The sequence below is a fragment of the Marmota marmota genome, unplaced genomic scaffold (genome assembly GCF_001458135.2).
Source record: "Marmota marmota marmota unplaced genomic scaffold, marMar, whole genome shotgun sequence".
In the NCBI taxonomy this organism is placed as follows: Eukaryota; Metazoa; Chordata; class Mammalia; order Rodentia; family Sciuridae; genus Marmota; species Marmota marmota.
Window position 1 is genome coordinate 15854852 of NW_026000174.1, and position 17293 is coordinate 15872144.

The 17293-nt window shown below is 48.3% G+C and overlaps 1 protein-coding gene across 7 annotated transcripts in view; it reads left to right on the forward strand.

Annotated features, from left to right (window-relative positions):
- The window catches only part of Numa1 (nuclear mitotic apparatus protein 1), a 78428-nt gene that overhangs the window by 51177 nt on the left and 9958 nt on the right, over positions 1–17293 (forward strand). For 6 of the 7 annotated variants that reach the window (XM_015477501.2, XM_015477502.2, XM_015477503.2 and 3 more), the window contains exons 3-14: positions 420–505; positions 5195–5274; positions 6763–6845; positions 7432–7512; positions 8354–8441; positions 10041–10164; positions 10662–10819; positions 11089–11206; positions 11293–11410; positions 11890–12030; positions 13387–13509; positions 13637–17035. In XM_015477501.2, the coding sequence (XP_015332987.1) occupies positions 420–505; positions 5195–5274; positions 6763–6845; positions 7432–7512; positions 8354–8441; positions 10041–10164; positions 10662–10819; positions 11089–11206; positions 11293–11410; positions 11890–12030; positions 13387–13509; positions 13637–17035 (4599 nt within the window). The remainder of the gene's footprint in view (positions 1–419; positions 506–5194; positions 5275–6762; positions 6846–7431; positions 7513–8353; positions 8442–10040; positions 10165–10661; positions 10820–11088; positions 11207–11292; positions 11411–11889; positions 12031–13386; positions 13510–13636; positions 17036–17293) is intronic. The other variant, XM_048788138.1, reaches the window with a different exon arrangement.

The window sequence follows — 17293 nt, forward strand, 5'->3', positions numbered from 1 at the left end:
GAGAGCACAGGTTCTATTAAAGCCTAGGAAAGGCCTCTAGTGGTAGAACTCAGGGGGTTGTGACTGGGGTACATTTACTGGGTGGATGGGCACAACAGCATTCCTTTGCTGAAATTAAAAACCCTGAAGTTAGGGCTGGGATCGTGTCCTAGTAGTACAAAGCTTGCCTAGCACGTGCGAGGCCCTGGGTTCGATCCTCAGCACCACATAAAAATAAGTGAATGGAATAAAGGAATTGTGTCCAATTACAACTAAAAAAAAAAAAAAAAAAGCCTGAAGTTATCTGTGCCTTCATTCCTATAGGCTACCACAGTAGGCACTCTCAGTAAGCAGGGAGGACCAGCATTTGGAAAAGGAGCAAATATGGTTCTGGCATTTCTAATGGTCTCATTCTAAAGGCTCTTTCCTTTGGCTCACAGGTGAATAGTCTGCATGTGGCTGACCCCGTGGAGGCCGTGCCTCAGCTCCAGGACTGCAGCATATTCATCAAGATCATTAACAACATGTGAGTATGCACTGCCCCCTTTTCTAGTGAATCTGGGGAAACTGATTGCCCAGGTGGAGTCTCCATTCGTTTGCTTGACAAGCTGTGACCAGAAAGCAGGGATGGTACTGGGTGGGCCCAGAGGCTGGCATAACTTGACCTTCTCTTCCAGCCACTGGGCCTCTCAGTGGGAGAGGGTTAGTCTTGTTTCATCCAGAGACTCCCATTTTTGCACAGAAGGGCCTTTAAGAGCCCACCTGAGAGCTGCCCATTCTCATGTCTCAAAAGGAATCTTATGTAATCCTCTTTTCTTGACTCATCATTATGTCCTCTCACAATCCCTTTTTGCAATTTCCAGGGCCAGGAATAGGAAAGCGGAAGCTGTTACTTCAGGGAGTTAGTGTAATATGGATACGCCCCTTCCTAAACCATTCTAACATTTCTGGGGGTTTTATCTGCTCCATTAACTGGTTTGGGAGGTTGATTAGCATTGGAGAGGCTTAGTTTTGCCTTATAGCTAGGATTCTGGTTCAGCCCTTCTGTTTTATATCTGTTTTCTTTCAACATCAGTTATCTGTGGAAATCAAGGATGTGGGGCCTTCTCTTCATGTCATACCTCTCAGGGACCACACAGTCAAGCTGTAAACATGTTTTATTAAGCTCATATACTTTGTCCTTAACTCTCAAGAATTACAGAGGGCAAAGCTAACCTTTCCTCATTTCTTTGACCCATAGGGAAAACTAGAAGCCACCCATAAAATAAGGAATTGGGGAGATTGTGATGGAGGGGACTCCCCCATTTCTTTGTTTGTTTGTTTAAGCTCAGCAGAACATGAACCCCAGGCTAAGGATAGACTGAAGTGTTGAGGGTGTTTGTGGGCTGCACATGGCAATTAGGAACTGATGTCAGGCAGTCACATCTCTCTGAAGCAGTTGACCACCCATTCATAGGAAGCAGCTCATTGACAGGGGAAAGAAGGTAGAACTGAGCTTATCAAAGGCAGGGACTGTCTCATTCATCTCCCCACCTAGCTTAGGACAGTACATTGGTTAGGTTTTAAGCAGTGTTTGAACAGATGATTAAGTGAAGATGGAGCTCGAATTCTTCATCAACAAAGTCCAGTGGGACCAAGCAGCTTAAGACAGATGAGTCCACTAGAGTGTTTTTTATAATGTCTTTTTTTTTTTTTTTTTTTTTAAGTTGTAGTTGGACACAATACTTTTATTTATTTATTTATTTATTTATTTATTCTTATGTGGTGTTGAGGATCGAACCCAGGGCCTCACATGTGGTGCTAGGTGAATGCTGTACTGCTGAGCCACAACCCCAACCCATAATGTCTTTTGAAATGTCTGGTGATAGTAGGCTGTCTTACAGAATTTTTAAAACTTTATACATCTCTGACCAACACCTGCCTTCATGCCTCTGAAAGAAGTCACTGTTCTTATTGTGGTCCAAATGCTGACATATTCACTTCTTACCCCGATAGAACATCTCAGCATCATCTTGGATTCCCTCTCTTTCTTTGGCATTGATTTCTAATGGGTTAGCATCCTCTTCATCTGTCTTTTAGAAGACTTTTTGCATCCCTTCCTCTGCCTCATTCTGGAAACCATCTTCTCATTCCAATCCATTCCTATATATGTGATCTAAGGAATCTTTCTCATATCCTGCTTTCATTGTGACACTTCAGCTAGTAGGTGGAAATTAAAACCTTTAGCTCAGTGGTCAAGATCATTCATTAAGCTGAGCGTGGTGTCATGTACCTGTAGTTCCAGCAGATTGGGAGGCTAAGGCAGAAGGATCACCTGAGCCCAGGAGGTGGAGGCCATCCAGGGCAAGGTAGCAAGGCACACACACACACACACACATATTCTCTCTCTCACACACACACACCCCTACCTTCCATCAGGGGGTAGTTTCCTCTCACTAGTCTTGTTTTTGGCTTACTTCTCTCTCTCCATCCCATCCCATGATTTTAATCCTGTAGAAATTCTTAAATTCTCCATTTTGTTAATTGAATCATCATGGTCCCGCATTAACTTGTTGCTCTGTTCCTCCTGGTGCCTATAAACTGATAACTAGATCTTAGTTTGATCAATTTAAAATTTTTGTTTTGCAAGGATACTTCATAGGCGAGGTTGTGTATCATCTATAAATCAACAATTTCCAACTCTTAACAAAAATCATTCTTTTGTAAATCCTAATGAAGTGATAGATCCAGTGGTGTCATCAGTGGCTGGTAAGCCCACTATATCCCAGCCCTTTTTTATTTTTAATTTTGAGACAGGGTCTCATTGAATTGCCTTGGGCCTTGCTAAATTGCTGGGGCTGGTCTCAAATTTGCAATCCTCCTGCCTCAGGCTCCTAAGTTGCTGTGATTATAGGTGTATGCCATCATTCCTGCCTGGCTATTGTATTTTTTTTGGGGGTGGGGGGGTACTAGGGATTGAACTCTGGCACTCACCCACTGAACCATGTCCCCAGCCCTGTTTTGTATTTTATTTAGAGAAATGGTCTCACTGAGTTACTTAGTACCTCACTTTTGCTAAGGCTGGCTTCAAACTCGTGATCCTCCTGCTTCAGCCTCCCGAGCTGCTGGGATTATAGGTGTGCATCACTGTGTCCAGCTGTCTATTTCATTTATGATACTGATTCTGAGACTAATTCAGAATCCTTGTTCTCAGGGGAAGGCAGTGGAGGATAGCAGGGTTGGTGGGCAGATAGAAGCTGTGGGAATTGAACAGGGGTGGGTCCCTTGGCTACTTGGCTATCTCTGTGGGAAACTACATTGGCATCAAATCTTCTGACAATTTTTTTTTTTTTTTTGTTACTGTTGTTGTTGTTGTTCTTGTGCATGTGAACAGCCTAAAGCAAAAAGATGTCCCACATCCTTAACAGCTTTAATAGCAAAATTGATGGGAGGTATTTTGCCAGCAAACCCAAAGCCCTGATGTTTGTCTTACTGATATTGACCTCTGCTCTTCCCAGTAGAAAGCATGTCAAGTCAGCCCATAAGCACTGAGCACTTGTTGGTCTCTTCTTATTCTCAGCTGGCATACTGAAGTGGTGTGATTGTGATCTGAGTGCTATAGGAATACCTGAGAAGGGTAATGTAGGTGTGACTAGCTGTAGTTCTGGATGACTTTCTGACAGATGAGATGAACACAGTTATAAAGGAAGGGATAGGAACTGGCGTTGTGGCTCAGTGGTAGAGCACTTGCCTAGCATTCCTGAGGCACTGAGGTCGATCCTCGGCACCACATAAAAATAAATAAAGATATTGTGTCCATCTACAACTAAAAAAATGATTTAAAAAAAAAATAAAGGGATGGATTTTTCTAGGACTACCTTTTTTTTTTTTTGGTAGTGCTGGGGATTCAACCCAGGGCCTTTGCATGCAAGGCAAGCACTCTACCAACTGAGCTATATCCCCAGCCCCAGGACTACCATTTTGTAAAGCATGTTCTGGGTAACTTTACTTACACCAGGGGCTTAGTATGAAAACAGGTTTGTGGTCAAACAGGTTTAGGAAATAAAATATATTATATCCTCTTCTTTTAGAAAGTGTTCAATTTGGCTTAACCCAGTATTTTTTAAAATATTTAACCAAGAACCTTCTTTTTATTATATTTAATGGAATTCATGAGGTAAATAATATTTTACACTAAGGCAAGGAGTCCTTACATTCCAGCAGTGGATGGTCAGGAAAGATGGCTCATTTAGGAGTTGGTGAGGTTAGCACTTCCTCAGGAGCTTAAGTCTGTAATATCTGAGTCCCTAATCTCATACCAGCCATCTAGAATGCCTCTTGCAAGGCTCCACTTGGAAGAAACCTTGGCAATCACATGGGAGATGGGAGGAGGTCATTCATGGTCTTGCCTTGGGTGTTCTTTGTGCTTTGTGGGATATCTCTGGCAAGAGAAGGTTCTAGGGCCTACCCTGCCTTCCAGAAAGTTGGTTGAGATGTGAGGGTTCAGATTCAGAAAGTCGGTATCTCCAGCTGTAGCCTAGATAGAAAAGGCAGCTTTCTACCTTGAGTGTGATTTCACCTATTTCAGAGGTAAAGTGACAGTCGCCTCTGAAAATGAACCAGCAGCTTGAGCCAGCACCCAAGGCTGGGGGCCCTGGCTGTGTGACAGCGCCCCCTGCTGCCTCTATCCTCTCACTTCTCTCTTTGCACTTTGCCTTTACATAATTCAACAAGGCCTGGCAATCAAGAATGATTGCCCAGGCCCCTCTGGGAGTTGCTGGCCATCTCAGCCTTCGGCCTCGAATGTGAACTTTGCCCAGTTACTTCAGAGCCTCACTCCCTACTATTCCTTTAGTTCTGGGCCCTGTTTTCCCTTCCCATGGGCCTCTTATGTTTTCCAGGTTTCCTGATATTTTAGAGTTGAGCCATTATAGAATATTTAATATAACTTCCTGTCCATTTGTACCTCTTCCACCTCTTCATGACCCCGCTTCCTACAGAACTTTTTCATATAAGCACATGGTGGCAAAATGCCACCTTTTTCAGGAGCATTCCATGCCTCTAATTCCCCACTTCTCCCCTACCACACAATGTTGTTCTCACCTGCCTCCAGGATCTGATTTGGTTCTCTTCCAGATCCAGTATAAACCAAGCCCTGAAGAGAAGGGAGGTAGTGTATAATGGAGGAGGCAAAGATCATTGAGTTCTCTGGTTCTAATACTTGCTCTTTTTCTAGCCACAACACTGAAGAGGGGCAGCAAATCCTAAAGCAGCCGGTTCCAGAGAGACTGAACTTTGTGTGCAGTTTTCTGCAGAGTAAGTGCCTTTCTTATCTAGCTTGGCAGCTCCAGATCCCAGGACTTGGGAGTCCAAAGGAACCAGTTATGGTTATCTGGAGTCAAAAGGTTCAGAGTTCTCTGCTCTAACACAAGAGTTGAATTCAGCTGGGTTAGTTTCCACAGGTCTTGAGATGTCTCCTCCAGTTGGTGTAAGAACCATGTCTCTTAAGTCCCAGGGTCCACCCCAGATCCAAATAGAGCAGAGGGTTACTTTTTTTTTTGGTACTGGGGATTGAACCCAGGGATACTTAACCACTGACCCCGATCCCCAGCCCTTTTTAATATTTTATTTAGAGACAGGCCTCACTGAGTTGCTTAGGGCCTTGCAAAGTTGCTGAGGCAGGTCTTGAACTCCTCTTACCTCAGCCTCCCGAGCTATTGGGATTACAAGTGTGTGTCACCGCTCTTGGCTGAGGATCACTTTTTGGCACTCATCACCTTGGGCACCTTTTCCCTGACTTTGAGAAGAGAGAAGAGGGAAGGATCATGTTACCCTCTAAGAAAAGCCATTTTTATTAGGTAATTGCTTGGGTGATTGGTGTAGGAGCAAAGGTCAATTTAGGTTGAGATCTTGGCTCTGCTCACTGCCTTGTTCCTTTCTGGACATGGGTTCCTTGTATGTAGTATGAAGAAAAGGATAATTGCTCATCAGGTTGATAGGAAGATTAAATAAGGACACACATTCAAACTCTAGGACAGTGCTTGTTGGCTCCCCTCCCTGGTCCAGCCTTGGACTACAGAGTTGTTATCTTTGACATGGGTAGCTGTCTCCCATCTCTACCTCAAGAGAATGGTAGGGAAGGTGAGAATTTTTCTAGATATAAAGCAAGGTATTAAGCTGGGAATGGTGCACATGCCTTTAATCCCAGCTACTTCAGAGGCTGAGGCAGGAGGATGGAAAATTTGAGGATTGTCTTGGCAATTTAGCATGACCCCGTCTCCAAACAAAAAAAGAAAGGGCTAGGGATTTAGCTTAGTGGTAGAACACCCCTGAGTTCAGTCCCCAGTACTGCAAAAAATTAAAAAACAAAACAAACAAACAAACAAAATCCCCCAAGGTATTAATAATTGAGCCTAGACTTTCTGCAGCATAGGAGTCAGGTGTCGCCTGTCACTCTACTCTGACTCAGCTGCAGGCTGCTTCTGTGGCCTTAGTTGCAACAGGATTCTGACATAACCTGACTCCTTCTGTGGTGCTAAGCATGAGTTGTAAGTAGGCAGGTGAGTGTGGTGTCCTGACACAGTGGCTGTGAATCCCCAGCGTGCTTTCTTCTTGCATTGTACCTGGAGTTCTGAGACTGACCTAGGATAGAGTTAACTTTAGATGGGAGTGTAAGGCAGGAAAGAGAGACATGGGAATAAGAAGTCCTGCATCTCATGTTCCCCTCAGATATCGTATTCCTACTTCTCAGACTCGGGAGTTTTTAGGAAATTCACTCTGTTTTCTATATTGTGGTCCCTGCAGAAAATCGAAAGCATCGCTCTTCGCCAGAATGCCAGGTGTCTGTGCAGAAGGTGATGGAGGGGTCAGAGCTGGAACTGGCCAAGGTACCCATGGAATACCAGACTCGGACAGGGGTAGTGGTGGTGCTGAGGGACCTGTAGGGCCTTCTTTTAACCCAAGGGGAAGTGGAAATAAAGGGGCTTTATTTCTGGGGCTCTTAAAAGTTGGAGGTAGGCCACATAGCCAACTGTCTGAGCCAGTTTCACCCAAGGATTCTAGGAGCCCAGATCTTCTGATAAAGAGGTTTACTAGACCAACACTGAGGGCTTCCATGGACTTAAGTCCCACCTAGCAATTTTTCTTTTTAGCTCAGTCTGTTTCATTCCCTCTCCTATTTCCTTGTGCTAGCCTATGGAAGGTGCCTCAAGCTTTAAACCTACACTTCCATGAGCCCAAAAATTTAGCATATAGTAGTCCTGGCACCCAGATTTTTATACAGTTTGCATTGAGTTCCTGGTAAAAGGAAAAAAGTGTCTTCTGGAGTTGTTAAGGATGGTGGCCTGGAACTACTAATTTTAGGAGTTTGGAAAGAGTCTCAGGTATAGCTGAGAGGCCCCATAATAGCCCTGAGCGGAAACACTGGGTAGAGAGATGGCCTTTCTCATTGACTGCCTCCTGTTTGGCTTTTAGATGACCATGCTACTGTTATACCACTCAACTATGAACTCCAAAAGCCCCCGGGACTGGGAACAATTTGAATATAGGATTCAGGTAAGCTCATGCACTCCACTAGCAGGCCTAACCTGAACTTCCCTCATCCCTTTCATTTCTCTTCAATCAGTACATATTTTTCTCTAAAAAATTTATGGTGGTTATAATGACAACCATTCATTATAGAAGATATTGAGAAGCACAAAGAGGGACATAATACTTGCCAATAATCTCATGCCCAAAGATAACTGCTAACTTTTTAATTTTATTTTTTGGTACCAGGGGCACTTTATTTTTTCATTTTGAGACAGGGTCTTGCTAAGTTGCTGAGGCTGGCCTTGAACTTATGGTCCTCCTGCCTCAGCCTCCTGAGTTGCTGGATAATAGGCATGTTCCCACTGTGCTCAGCCAACTTGATACCTTTTTAAAGGATAGACTCCCAGGATTTTGTTTTTGCTTTTGTTTTCTTTTAATGTGCATATATGTAACTGTATGTGTGTTTCAACAATATGTTGCAATTATTGTGTGTGTGTGTGTAAAATTTATCTCATTCTTTCCTCCATTTGGATCATCTGAAAGAGGCTGACATGGTTATATGTAAAGCTTTCTGGCTGTATCACCTTCCCTGAAGTCAGTTAGGAAGTGAGGTTCATTAGGAACTCTTGACTCTAGATGTATCCTCAGGGGAGGCAGAAGGGGAAGGAAAAAGTGGGGTGAACATTTTTGTAACTGAGTGTCATAGACTAGGCCATGAGACTTCGGTCCTAGAGGACTAACACTGGAAGCCAGCAGGCTCCTGGGTTCAGGAGAACCTGGGACTAGCACTAGGGATGGAGCCCTGAGGCCCCCTCCAGAGGTCTCTTTAACACTTCAGTGATGTTCCTGTCCTCCTGTGTTGCAGGCTGAGTTAGCTGTGATCCTCAAGTTTATGCTAGACCATGAGGATGGCCTAAACTTCACTGAGGACCTAGAGAACTTCTTGGAGAAAGGTGAGTAGAGACACTTTTTTTTTTTTTTAATTTATTTTGGGAATACTGTGTATATTTTGGCCTTGCAAGCCAATATCTGTTATCAAGAGATCACATTTTTTTTTTAAGAGCGAGAGAGAGAATTTTTTAATATTTATTTTTAGTTATCGGCGGACACAACATCTTTGTTTGTATGTGGTGCTGAGGATCGAACCCGGGCCGCACGCATGCCAGGCGAGCGCGCTACTGCTTGAGCCATATCCTCAGCCCAAGTAGAGACACTTCTGAGGTTCCCCTCATCTCTGAGCAGGGACTGCTGGGATTCTGGTTGTGGACACGTGTGTGTTGGGTGGGGGACAGGTTGTTTCTGTCCCTGACACAGGAAACCCATTTGGTGCTTAAGAAGGGTATGTATAATGGAGCAGGTGGTTCCTGGGACATGTTGCCATCATGTCAGTTCCTGCAGAGTTCCCTGCTGCCTCTTGGCAGTGGTTCAGGAGGGTGATCATATCTACTGTTAGGGTGATCTCAACCCCTAACATACATACATGCTTTTTTTTTTTTTTGAGGTGGGGTCTAATTTGCCTGGGTTGACTTAAAATTTGTGATCCTCCTTCCTCAGCCTCCAAAGTAACTGAGATTATAGGCACATACCCTCATGAGTGGCTTTTCTTTTTTATTTTTTAAAGCTGGGGATATGCAGTGTTTTTTAAAAAAGGTTTCTACATGGGAGGTAGGTATATAAACTAGTAAGTATGATTACGGATGTAAGTATGGAATATGCCTCATGCCTGGCCGTGCAACAGAGAGAGTTCTGCTGGCCTTCTGATGAAGGGATCAGCTGGCGATGATAAGAATCTAAAGACAGGTCTGGACAAGTTCTCTTCTGGGTATTAAGTTTCACCAAACTTAATTCATGGTTCATGAGATTTTCAGGTGAAGATGTTGGAAACATGAGTCTGGAATGCAGGAGAGGACTCTGAGCCAGATAAGAGTTTGATAAGAGCCAGATAAGCTGTCAGCATGTGAATGGCTGTGGAAGCTGTGGGCACTGTGAACAGAACCCAGGGGCCCTACTTGACCTCTGTGAGGAGGGGTTGAGGGTGGGTACAGGAGGGAGGTGAGTAATTAGAGGTAGGGGAGGCCTGTGAATGTGGTCAGGGAACCAAGAGAAGAGAAGGTTTTGAGAAGGACAGCGTCCTGGTAGTGTAAGAGCTCAGTGTGGCAGAATTCTGAAGGAGGCCCATGGTTTCCATAGCAGAAGCTGATGGGGGCTGTGGGGAGATTCTGAGCAGGGCTCTCAACATGCTTCTGTGTGCTGACTTGAGAGAAAAGTGTGAGTACTTGGTCATTTCCGAACATGGAGGGCACCCTCATTCTGTTGTGTGCTTTCTGAGCACTCATGCTCTGAGGAAGTGGAAGAACCTCTGGGGTCAGGGTCTGCCTAAGCGCTTGCCTAACACATGTGAGGCCCTGGGTTTAATCCTCAGCACCACATATAAATAAATAAAAAATAAAGGCATTGTGTCCAACTACAAATAAAAAATACATTAAAACAAAAGATGCAGATCTGTAATTCCATTACTAACCTTCCTTGTTGTGTCTATTTATTACTCCTAGTTCCTGTCTCTTCCACCTGTTCCAGCACCATCTCTGAAGAGCTCTCCCCACTCAGCCACCAGGGCAAGAGGGAGGTTCGCTTCCTAGAGCTACAGAAGGTTGCCTCCTCCTCTAGTGGGAACAAGTATGTCCTGGGCCTCTCCTTCTGGGAAAGGGTCTCAGCATCCATGCCACCCTTAGATCCTTGCCTTCTGAAGGCTCAGTTGACCAGCATGTTTCATCACAGGAGAGTGCAGATCTGGGATCTCTTCAAGTGACCCAGCACTAATTTGGGAACTGCTTGGGATCTGTCATAGGCAGGCCTCCCTCAAAAGCAGTACTCTGTTATGGTATCCCCTTTTTCCTTAGACAGCAGTAAAGTTCCTTCTTTCAGTGCCAGTCTGCAGAGGGGAAGAGTACATGTTTCCCTTCTACCCCAGCAAAGAAATTAAGGCATGGAGAAGGCAGAAGACAAGTTTTCTCCACATGTGCTGAGGCAAGAGGGAGCACTGCAAACATAACCCCTATGCACGGGTCTCCCAGCCAGTGTCCAAGGCCACCCTGCTCCCCCATAACTGACCATTGCTGATTGCTTTGTATCTTGGGCTCTTACCCTGAAATCTGGGCCATCTTCTTCCTCAGCTTCCTCTCAGGTTCTCCAGCCTCTCCCATGGGTGACATCCTGCAGACCCCACAGTTCCAGATGAGACGATTGAAGAAGCAGCTTGCAGATGAGAGAAACAATAGGGATGAGTTGGAGCTGGAGCTGGCTGAGAGCCGTAAGCTCCTCACCGAGAAGGGTGAGTGGCACACTGCGATATGAGGGAATGGGCAGCATCTAGGATCTTCCTCCAGGGAAGCTCTGGATGATGGCATAGCCTCCATATTGTCTCCTCTGCTGGCTTTGGAGCCTAATTAGAGCTCAGTCCTGGGCTGACCTCCTGAAAGCTAGGTTCTGTACTTGTCCCCTTGCTCCCGTTCCCCTTGATTGGATGCGGTGTGCCTGTTCCTGTGTCTCCTTGCACCACAGTCCTGTGCTGACTCTCCTCTCCTTCCCCGCTCGGGGTAGACGCACAGATCGCCATGATGCAACAGCGCATTGACCGCCTTGCTCTGCTGAATGAGAAGCAGACAGCCTGCCCACTGGAGCCCAGGGAGCTTGAGGAGCTGCGTGGCAAAAATGAGAAGTATGGCTCTCCCTCTTCTCCCTCACCCCCAGTCCTTCTGTGCCCCCAATGAGGACCACTGTGCTCACTGCATCTCTCCCTGGCAGCCTCACCATGCGGCTGCACGAGACTCTGAAGCAGTGCCAGGATCTGAAGACAGAGAAGAGCCAGATGGATCGCAAGATTAACCAGCTTTCTGAGGAGAATGGAGACCTTTCCTTTAAGGTTAGGGTGGGGCTGGCCCATGTAGGGAGGCTCCTGAGGCTGGGATGATCTGGAAGCCTGGCTAAGAATTTTGAGAAGACTCCCGGCATATGGCTCAGGCTTCATTTTCTCCTGAAACCTGCGTACTTTGCCTCTTTCCTGTGCCATAATTGTCTTCTGCCAGTGTAGTAATTTAGTAACCCTAATTTTTTTTTGGTAGTTGTAAATGCCTTTATTTTATTTGTTTATTTTTATGTGGTGCTGAGGATCAAACCCAGTGCTTCACACATGCTAGGCAAGTGCTCTGACACTGAGCTACAGGCCCAGCCCCAATAACCCTAAATTTTGCTGTGTGGTCCTGAATTAGAGGTGTGATCACTTGTGATCGGTTCAAGAACTGGGAAGGATCATTGGACAAACCACATCCCTGGGCATCAGGTAGCAGATGGCAGCAGTGCTAGTTTGTGCCTTGGCTAATGGGATTTTCTCTCGTGTCTCAGCTGCGGGAGTTTGCCAGTCACTTGCAGCAACTGCAGGGGGCCCTCAACGAATTGACAGAGGAGCACAGCAAGGCCACTCAGGAGTGGGTGGAGAAGCAGGCCTGTCTCGAGAAGGAGCTCAGCACAACCCTGCAGGACAAGGTAACTCACTGCAGCAGAGTCAGTGCCATAGTCTGGACCCCATGTGTAGAGCTGAGCTCAGCTTATTGCTTTGTTCTGCTGGGCCTTCAGGAAGGAAGCTGCATTCTGTTCAGGGTTTCATAGTGGCTGTAATGGAAAGATGTAGGCTTAAGTCCAGGACACCTTGAATCCTATCTGCTGCTTATAAGCTGTGGTTCTTGGACAAGTTAATCAATTTCTCTTTTCTAAGCATCCTTAAAGGGGAATAATAAATCCATCTCTAATCCCAGCAACACAGGAGGCTGAGGCAGGAGGACCCCAAGTTTGAGACCAGCCTCAGCAACTTAGCAAGACCTTATCTCAAAATCAGAAATAATAAGGGGTGGAGATGTAGCTCGGTCCTGGGTTTAATCTCCAGCCCTGGAATTAAAAAAAAGAAGGGGTAATAACATCAACTACCTGCCTCATTAACTATTATGGGATAATATATATAAAGCACTTGCCACATGGTGAGGGGTAAGTAAGCTCTCAGTGTGTTTGTTGCTATTTCAGGTAGGTTATTCCTTATCTGAAATGCTTGGGACTAGAAATGTGTCAAGAGTTTAGAGTTTTTCTGATTTGGGAATATTGACATAGATTTATGGGTTGAGTATCCCATAAAGTCTACATAAAGTAGTCCCAAATATTTGAGATACTCCAAAACCCAAAACTTTTTGAGCATCTCATTGGAGTTCAGAAAGGTGTGGATTTTAGAGCATTTCCGGTTTTAGATTTCCAGATTAAGGATGTTCAGCCTTTATTATTTATTGCTGCTGTTTTACCCAACTCTCCCACTTTTGTTAACCATGTAGCCCTTGGGCAAGGCACTTAGCATCTGGGCTCCAGATTTCTGTCTGTGTAGAAGAGGGACAGTAACAACTCCCTCCCAGACTTCTGGATGGATTAGGAATTCAAAGATGCACCTGGTACCCAGCCAACAGTGGTAGGGAAGTGGGTGGGTGGGTGGGGGGCTATGGCTGCTGCTAGTGTGGATACTTAGGGGCTATTTTTAAATTGGTGGTTGCTTGGATAATCTGGGGGTCAATGCTTGTCTGAGAAAGGGGCTATGATACTGTATTTGGTCTCTTGGTACTGAAATTGTAAGCTCTACAGCCTTGGAGAAGTAGTGTACACCCCACACTGTGACTTAATTTAGCTCAAGAACTAGGGCCAGAAAGTCAGGTCCCCCATAGGCTCAGCTCCATGGTTCCTGAATTTTTTTTTTTCCCCAGGCCAGGGCATAGAGAGATCTTGGTATCAAAATGGTAAGGTCACATGTTTGATCATCTGGTGCCTGTTCCACCTCTCTGTTTATATGGGTCTCTTGTTTACTCCCAGAAATGTCTTGAAGAGAAGAATGAAATCCTTCAGGGAAAACTTTCACAGCTAGAGGAACGTTTGGCACATCTGCAGGAAAACCCGCCCCAGGAGAAGGGCGAGGTATTGGGTGACATCTTGCAGGTAGGAACACATAGGAGCAGCCAGTAAGACCTGCATGCTGGGGTTGGTTCCTGTGTTCCTCAGTTCTCAGAGGGGGCATGATGACTGAAGACTCCTGCTGATCCCCACTGGTCTCCTCTCTTACCAGCTGGAAACCCTGAAGCAAGAAGCAGCCACTCTTGCTGCAAACAACACCCAGCTCCAAGCCAGAGTGGAGATGCTGGAGAGTGAGCAGGGCAAGCAGGAATCCCAGCTGCTGGCTGAGCGAGGCCACTTTGAAGAAGAAAAGCAGCAGCTGGCCAGCTTGATTGCCGATCTGCAGAACTCCATCTCCAACCTTGGCCAGGCTAAAGAGGAGCTAGAGCAGGCCTCCCAAGCTCAGGGGGCTCAGCTGACCGCCCAGGTGGCCTCTCTGACTGCAGAGCTCACCACACTCAATGCCACCCTACAGCAGCAGGATCAAGAACTGGCCAGCCTGAAGCAGCAGGCCCAAAAGGAGCAGGCCCAGGTAGCACAGGTCCTCCAACAGCAAGAGCAGGCCTCCCAGGGCCTCCGCCACCAGGTGGAGCAGCTGAGCAGCAGCCTGAAGCAGAAGGAGCAGCAGTTGGAAGAGGTAGCCAAGGAGCAGGAGGCAACCAGGCTGGACCACGCCCAGCAACTGGCCACTGTTGCGGAGGCACGAGAGGCCTTCTTAAGGGAGCGGGATACAGCTCGCCAGCAGCTGGAGGCATTGGAGAAGGAGAAAGCTGCCAATCTGGAGATTCTGCAGCAGCAACTTCAGGCTGCTAATGAAGCCCGGGACAGTGCCCAGGCCTCAGTGACACAGGCCCAGCAGCAGAAGGTAGAGTTAAGCCAAAAAGTGGAGGAACTCCATGCCCGCATTGAGGCAGTCCATCAAGAGCGGCGTGAGGTCCAGGCCCAGGTGGCATCACTTGAGGCCCAGCTGAAGGCGGAGCAACAAAAAGCCATTGAGAGAGAAAGTGTGGCCCAGGAGAAGGGACAGCTCCAAGAGCAGCTCCGGACCCTTGAAGAGGCCTTGAAGATCACCAAGGGCAGCCTTGAAGAGGAGAAGCGTAAGGCTGCAAATGCCCGAGAAGAACAGCAGCGCTGCATCTCTGAGCTGGAGGCAAAGTCCCAAAGCCTGGTGGAGCAGCAGAAGCAGGAACGGAAGGAGCTAGAAGAAGAGAAGGCTGGACGTAAGGGGCTTGAGGCCCGGTTACAACAGCTTGGGGAGACCCATCAGGCTGAGACTGAAGCCCTGCGGCGGGAGCTGGCAGAAGCCATGGCTTCCCAGCGCAGGGCTGAGAGTGAGTGTGAGCAGCTCATGAAGGAGGTAGCTACCTGGCGGGAGCGATTTGAGGATAGCCAGCAAGAGGAGGCACAGTATGACGCCATGTTCCAGGAACAGCTAATGACCCTGAAGGAGGAGTGTGAGAAGGCACGCCAGGAGCTGCAGGAGGCAAAGGAGAAGGTGGCAGGGATAGAGGCCCACAGTGAGCTCCAGCTTGGCCGACAGCAGAATGAGCTGGCCCAGCTCCATGCCAACCTGGCTAGAGCCCTTCAGCAGGTCCAGGAGAAGGAGGTCAGGGCCCAGAAGCTGGCAGATGACCTCTCTGCTTTGCAGGAGAAGATGGCTGCTACTAGCAAGGAGGTGGCCCGCCTGGAGGCCTTGGTGCGCAAGGCAGGTGAGCAGCAGGAAACAGCCTCTCAGGAGCTACTGAAGGAACCCCCGAGGGCTGGAGACAGAGAGTCTGAGTGGCCAGAAGAGCAGCAGGGACGGCAGTTTTGTAGCACACAGGCAGCGCTGCAGGCCATGGAGCGGGAGGCAGAGCAAATGGGCAGTGAGCTAGAGAGGCTGCGGGCTGCACTGATGGAGAGCCAGGGGCAGCAGCAGGAGGAGCGTGGGCAGCAGGAGAGAGAGGTGGCACGGCTGACCCAGGAGCGGGGACGGGCCCAAGCTGACCTTGCCCTAGAGAAAGCAGCCAAGGCTGAGCTTGAGATGCGGCTGCAGAATGCCCTAAATGAGCAGCGTGTAGAGTTTGCTACCCTGCAAGAGTCACTGGCCCAGGCCCTGGCAGAAAAGGAGGGCAAAGACCAGGAGCTGGCCAAGCTTCGTGGGCAGGAGGCAGCCCAGAGAACAGAGCTAAGGGAGCTTCAGCAAGCCATGGAGCAGCTGAAGGCACAGCTGGCTAAGAAAGAAAAGGAGCACCTGCAGCCTGTAGGCGTGGCCAGTGGAGACGATGCTTCTGGTCCAGGAACCCAGTTGAAGGCTGCTGGAGAGAAAGAGTCATCAGGCTCTGAGCTGGAGGCACTGCGGGCAGTGGTGAGCAGGCTGGAGCAGCAGTACCAGCAGCAGCAGGAGAAGGCTGATGATCTGGTACGCAGCCTGGAGTCTGAGCGTGCCTCTAAGGCTGAGCAGGACAGAGCCCTTGAGACTCTTCGGGGTGAGTTGGAGGAGAAGGCCCAGGAGCTGAGGCATAGTCAGGCCACCTTAGCTTCAGCCCAGAGGGAGTTGTCCACTCTCCACACCAAGGTCCAAGACCATAGCAAGGCTGAGGAGGAATGGAAGGCCCAGGTAGCCCGGAGCCAGCAGGAGGCAGAAAGGAAGAGCAGCCTCATCAGCAGCTTGGAGGAGGAGGTGTCCATTCTGAACTGTCAGGTCCTGGAGAAGGAGGGAGAGAGCAAGGAGTTAAAGCGGCTGGTTATAGCCGAGTCAGAGAAGAGCCAAAAGCTGGAGGAGAGGCTGCGCCTGCTCCAGGCAGAGACAGCTAGCAGCAGTGCCAGAGCTGCAGAACGCAGCTCTGCTCTTCGAGAGGAGGTACAGAGCCTTCGGGAGGAGGTGGAGAAACAACGAGTGACTTCTGAGAACCTGCGGCAGGAGCTGGCCTCACAGGCAGAGCGAGCTGAGGAGCTGGGCCAAGAATTGAAGGCATGGCAGGAGAAGTTCTTCCAGAAGGAGCAGGCCCTATCTGCCTTGCAGCTGGAGCATACCAGCACACAGGCCCTGGTAAGTGAGCTGCTGCCTGCCAAGCACCTTTGCCAGCAGCTGCAGGCTGAGCAGGCAGCCGCTGAGAAGCGCCACCGGGAGGAGCTGGAGCAGAGCAAGCAGGCAGCTGGTGGACTTCGGGCAGAGCTGATGCGGGCCCAGCGGGAGCTTGGGGAGCTAGGGCCCCTGCGGCAGAAGATGGCAGAACAGGAGCGAGTAGCCCAGCAATTGCGGGCAGAGAAGGCCAGCTACGCAGAGCAGCTGAGCATGCTGAAGAAGGCTCATGGCCTTCTGGCAGAGGAGAACCGGGGTCTGGGAGAGCGGGCCAACCTTGGCCGGCAGTTTTTGGAAGTGGAGCTGGACCAGGCCCGGGAGAAATATGTACAAGAGTTGGCAGCTGTGCGTGCTGATGCTGAGACCCGTCTGACGGAGATGCAGCAGGAAGCACAGAACAGTACCCGGGAGCTGGAGGTGATGACGGCCAAATATGAGGGTGCCAAGGTGAAGGTCCTAGAGGAGAGGCAGCGATTCCAGGAAGAGAGGCAGAAACTTACTACCCAGGTAGGTGCCCAGCTCCACCACATTCCAAACATCTGGACCTAAGAGTGGGGACATGGTAGAAGTGGACCTCTGTACTCTGTGGCATCTGGCTACCATGCTGTGATGTCTTGCCTTCCCTTGTTCACTGGGTGGCAGAAAAGGAGATATGGCTGGTTGCTCTCCCCTCTAAAGAAAATACCAACAGTCTCCCCTTTCCCGTAAGCTTTGTCCTTAGAGAGCCAAGTTGTGGTGACCAACATCTATTCCAGACACATATTT